Genomic DNA, 6000 nt, shown 5'->3' with positions numbered 1-6000 from the left:
CCCTTACTTTCATTTCGATGTTTGCAAATATATTTTATAATTTTCATTGGAAATTTGAAATGTAAAATAACCCAGTGCAATTTAATATCCTTGTTTGAAATTACATATATAAGTTATTTAAAATTGTAAAAATAGTGAGAATGCCTTCAGGAGTTTGTAAAATACAAAATGAAATGAAAGAAAGGACAGTTTTGTACTTCTTTGTAATAAATTCAAAGGAATGCTAATGGAGATCTAAATCGGCTGACTCAGAAAATAAACCATCATTTCCTAACAAAATCAGTTTGCTTTCCTATCTTTTCATACAATAACCTTCATTCGTCTTCCACTATTTTCCACTGTTACAAATCTATGTTTAAATACATGTTTAAAAACAAAATGTCCAAGACAACTTGATGTTTCAGTGAGATAAACTATGTATATATATTAGAGGTTTGCAAAGCAGGCTACAAATGAAAACCCTTTTTTGTTTGCTTTTTTTTTTCATTTGGGCATGTGTCTCTTTTTGCTCCACCTACAGGTCGACAGAAATGAGTCATCGCTACTGTATCATTATTTTTCATGTTACTCCAAAATGCATAAATACCAGTTTCAGATTCAAATTTATCTAAAGGCACATGTGATGCAATCCAGTGTTTTATTTCTCACTGACAGCATGACATCAATGCATAGCTGGCCACAGCAGGGCTGGGCAATTTTACAAGTGTTATTGGTGGTGTCTTTCTCTCAGGCTGATGAACAAGTATGCAGGCAAATGGGGGATCCTGAAAACCCCCAACTATCTCAGGATGGTAATATGGTATTAGGGGGAATCTTTTCATTTTACAGCAGTTGGAAAGACAGAATGGACACCTACTTGCATAAACCACTGCCACTGCAATGTACCAGGTATGTGAAATACTGAGTATTAAGATAATCCGTATATGCTTTTGTCATACCACTGTTTCTGGTTTAAAGATAATTTGGTTTTAATTCCATATCTCAAACTGAATCAAGTTTGAATTTCAGAGGCTTCCAGTTTGCTCAGGCTATGCTTTTTGCCATTGAGGAGATTAATAATAGTACAGACCTACTGCCAGGAGTCTCTCTAGGCTACAAAATCTATGATGAATGTGGCTCCATTGCAAGAAGTGTAAGAGTTGCATTGGCATTGGCTACCGATAATACAGTTGTTGCTGCACTATCCAAGACGCCATGTACCAGACCTTCACAAGTGCAGGCCATAATTGGAGAGACATCTTCCTCTCCTTGCATGGCAATAGCTACTGTCCTTGGACCATTTTATATACCAATGGTGGGTGAGATAGCTAATAATAAATATTTGTGAAAAAAACATGCAAGTGTGAATGTTATACATAGGACTTTTTCTTTTAGATCAGCCACTTTGCCACATGTGCTTGTCTCAGTGACAAAACCAAGTACCCATCCTTCCTCAGAACAATACCCAGTGAGTACTACCAGAGCAGAGCCCTGGCCCATTTGGTCAAGCATTTTGGATGGAGTTGGGTTGGAGCTATTAGAAATAATGATGATTATGGAAATAATGGCATGGCTATATTCACAGAAACTGCACAGCGCCTGGGCATCTGTCTGGAGTATTCTGTATCTTTTTTTAGGACAGATACATCAGACAAAATACAAGAGATAATTGACATTGTCAAAACTTCAACTTCCAAGGTGATTGTTGCCTTTATGTCACACATGGATATGGATGTGCTAATACATGTGTTATCCCAGCATAATTTGACTGAATATCAGTGGGTAGGTAGTGAGGGCTGGATAGTTGATTCTCAAATAGCTGCAATGGATAAACATCACATACTGGATGGTGCCATAGGCCTTTCTATTCCAAAAGCACATGTCAATGGCCTGAGAGAGTTCATGCTGGATGTGAAGTCACTCAATTCATCTAATAATGGACTGTTTACCGAGTTCTGGGAGGCATTATTTAACTGTAAATTTAGGCAGTCAGCGTCATCAGCAGACATTCAGAGAGAGTGTACTGGAGATGAAGACCTGACAGGAGTTCAAAACAGCTACACTGACATGTCTCTCATGCCTATCTTTAACAATGTCTATAAAGGAGTGTATGCAGTGGCCCATGCACTTCACAATATCCTCAAATGTAATAAAACATGTAACAAAGCTGTTCCCCTAGATCCATTCACGGTGAGCTTTTTAATAACTTAAATTATAGTTTTAACATTACACAATAACAATCAATAAAAAATTTATATATATATATATATATATATATATATATATATATATTTAAAGTACATTAAATTGATATTTTTTGTTCTTTTGCCAATTACATCTCATCTTTTTCCCAAATTACTGATCAGTAATTAAATAAATTAATGCCTTTTTATAGATTTTACAGCACATAAAAAACATTTACTTCAAAACAAAAGAAGGAGATGAGGTTTACTTTGATGAGAATGGAGATCCAGCAGCAAAATATGAAATTATAAACTGGCAGCCAAGAGAAAACGGCGCTGTGGAGTTTGTCACAGTTGGTCTTTATGATGCATCTTTAGCTGCAAAAAAACAGTTGCATCTGCAAAACAAGTCTTTAATTTGGGCAAGGAACTCAAAGCAGGTAAGCTATCAATGTAACTAATTTTAATAATTAGTAATTCCATTTTAATAAAATAGTTTGGCACAAGGATTTTAAACTGTAAATATCAACACTTCACTGAGTTCTTTTGATTCCTCAGAGGCATCCGATGGAAGACAAAACACTGCTGAGTAGACCATTTAACACTTTATTACTTCTAAAAGGGAGATGCATCCTGCATGAAACGTTGCCGCGGATCTCAAAATGGTTGTGTGCCACTAACAGTTTTATTACAGAAGCTCTCTCATTCTAGTCTAAACAACAGTGTCTCAGTAACTTTCCACTAGAGATGGTCCCCTCTTATCTACATTTTCTACAGTCTACAGCTTTCTACTTCCCAAGGACACATGGCCTAATGCCTTTATATTTCAGGGCTATGTCCACTTAATACTACACTATATAACTTTATAACACTTATTAATAAAAAGCATAGCATTATTGAGGCACTGCAAATTATTTAATCCCAACAAAACCTAAATGAGCTTTAATGTTCCATAATTCATCAAAATTAACAATTTATGGTTGCAAGGGCAATATTATACATACATTTTTTTCTCATAATGTTTTTGTTCATGCAGGTGCCTGTGTCAATTTGCAGTGAGAAATGTCCTCCAGGAACACGTAAGGTTCTCCAGAAAGGAAGGCCTGTTTGCTGCTATGACTGTATACGATGTGCAGAAGGAGAGATCAGCAACATTACAGGTTTACATTACATATATTTAATGTAATCTTTTGCATTTTTATTACTAGCTTTGCCACAAAAACATAAATGTCATGGTTTGACATTTGGCCATGTTAAATCGTTGTGTTTTTCTTCTTGATTAAATCTAAATAATTAAATTAAAAGTATATGCAACCAGACATAACCGCAATAATTTGCATATTGATAGAAATTTTAATCAACATTAATGTCCTGACATAATGCTTTAAAGAACATTTGTCATGTACTCAATGGTATTTTTATGAGTTTATTTAATAGTTAACCAAACTAAATTATGATTGAATCATAGTACTGTTTAATGATCATGTGGTCATACTGTTATGATATCTTTGTGGCACTGTCCATCAATTATCTGTTATTCAGGTCGGTATATATATATATATATATATATATATATATTTTTTTTTTTGGCAGATTCAGTCACCTGTGTGAGATGTCTCCCTGAATATTGGTCAAATGAGAGAAGAGATGCCTGTATAAAGAAGGAAGCAGTGTTTCTGTCATATGAAGAAATTATGGGAGCACTGCTCACTGCAGCATCTGTATTTGGGACATGCATGACTGCTGGTGTGGCGCTAATTTTCTTCAAACACAGAAAAACTCCTATTGTGAGAGCAAACAACTCCGAACTGAGCTTCCTGCTGCTCTTCTCCTTAATTCTGTGCTTCCTGTGTTCTCTGACCTTCATCGGTCAGCCCTCTGAATGGTCCTGTATGCTCCGACATGTAGCATTTGGCATTACCTTTGTCCTCTGTATCTCTTGTGTTTTGGGAAAAACAATACTTGTTTTAATGGCTTTCAGAGCTACACGTCCAGATAGCAATATGAAATTGTTTGGACACACACAACAAAGGCTCTGTGTTTTGGGATTCACTCTGATACAAGTTATCATATGTATCATTTGGTTAACAATTTCTCCTCCATTTCCATTTAAGAATTTTAAGGAATTCAAAGATAAAATCATCTTAGAATGTGCTCTGGGATCAGCTGTAGGGTATTGGGCTGTGCTTGGATATATAGGAATCTTGGCCATTTTATGTTTCATTTTTGCTTTTCTAGCTCGGAAGCTGCCTGATAATTTCAACGAAGCCAAGTTTATTACTTTCAGCATGCTGATTTTCTGTGCAGTATGGATTACATTTATCCCAGCATATGTCAGCTCCCCAGGGAAGTTCAGTGTTGCTGTAGAAATATTTGCTATACTTGCATCTAGTTTTGGACTGCTAATTTGCATCTTCATACCCAAATGTTATATAATATTACTGAAACCAGAGAAGAATACCAAGAAGAACATGATGGGAAAGAAGGCATCCCATTAATTTGAAAAATGAAAACAAAATTTTCTTTTGTTTTGGTAATACTATATAAACAGTACAATTGCGCTGCAGTTGCCTTGGAGGATATTGCAAAATAATGAGTCATATGATCAATTTTCTGGCCTTTGATATTTACATGTGCATCAATCACAATGGCCATGTGTACTGATTTCAGCAAACTGGGAAATAATTACTGGGCTTGATTGCTCAGCATGTATCATCAAAGGACTGCCTAAACCAGTTACTTGAGTATGAACACACAGCACATAAGAAGAGAGCCTGTAGGAAACAGCTGATATTCAGGGTCAGATGCAGACAGAGTGGGATTAAACCCAAAAGCCTACAAATGAAATCATCTGTTAGGGCCACCAAGCTAGCAAAATCCCACAAAAAATGGCACACTCCCGTGTTTAGTTCCTAAGGTCCAAACTAAGCAATTTTGTGTGAGAGGATTGCTGTGAATTAGACATTAAACACAGTAGACAAATTCTGGCTAAACAAATAACACAACACAGAAGAGGTTCCTCATCAAGCCAGGACTGTCCAGTCTACTTTAGCCTTTGTGCCAGTAGTCACTCTTTTAATGATGAAGATGTGTATATCCTAGAGATGAATTTGAGTGAGGAATTAAGGAGTTCATTTATGTAAAAAGGAAATATTCATCTCTGAACCAAGGAGAAGGCCTAATATTAAATCTTTCACTGTCTTACAATGCTGTGATTGCAGCCATTCCCCAGCCATATGGTAGCTATGAATAAGGGACATTACTTATCACCAATCATGAAACTGATTATGTGGATCATTGTTATGTGATGGTGTTAATTGTCATGTAAATGTACTGTTCATAAAGTTGGGGAACTAGCAAGCAATGGAGAGTGGGGGAGTTGGGATGTCAGGATGAGAGTCAGGATGAGTGTTGAAATGTGTAAAGTGTGTAACATTGCGTAAAGATGAACAGAATCCACTTTCTGGGATTTTTCATGATATTTATCCCAACTCCGGATCTCCAAAGTCTCTTGAGGCAAATTTGTGATTTGTTGAGTGGCTTAAAAAAAAAAAGACCCCATCTTGAATTTTGTGTTTTTACATATTCTTCACACCTCTGGGTTTTAAAAAAAAATATAAAATTTAATTAATGATTTCATTTATTAAGGTAAAAAAGATACCCAAACCTATGTGACCTTACATGAAAAAGTAATTGCCCCCACGAACACTTTATCTAATTTAAATGTTATAATCAAAGTCATGATTTGGGGCTTGTGTGAGTTACAAAAAATATCAGATTTCAAAATGAGCCACAGGAGTTCAAAATTTTAGAACGAATGCTTTAGATTTTTTTTTAA

General features: G+C 35.7%; 1 protein-coding gene across 1 annotated transcript; it reads left to right on the top strand.

Annotated features, from left to right (window-relative positions):
- Positions 1-697: 697 nt before the first annotated feature.
- On the top strand, positions 698-4660 carry LOC116330032 (extracellular calcium-sensing receptor-like). Its single transcript, XM_031752203.2, has 6 exons — positions 698-888; positions 997-1294; positions 1375-2169; positions 2375-2602; positions 3199-3322; positions 3756-4660. Exons 1-6 carry the CDS (start codon positions 755-757, stop codon positions 4658-4660), a joined length of 2484 nt encoding a protein of 827 aa, XP_031608063.2. The 5' UTR covers positions 698-754.
- Positions 4661-6000: the final 1340 nt, after the last annotated feature.

Source organism: Oreochromis aureus, linkage group 14 (genome assembly GCF_013358895.1).
Source record: "Oreochromis aureus strain Israel breed Guangdong linkage group 14, ZZ_aureus, whole genome shotgun sequence".
Taxonomy (NCBI): domain Eukaryota; kingdom Metazoa; phylum Chordata; class Actinopteri; order Cichliformes; family Cichlidae; genus Oreochromis; species Oreochromis aureus.
This window is presented reverse-complemented; position numbering and strand designations above follow the sequence as displayed.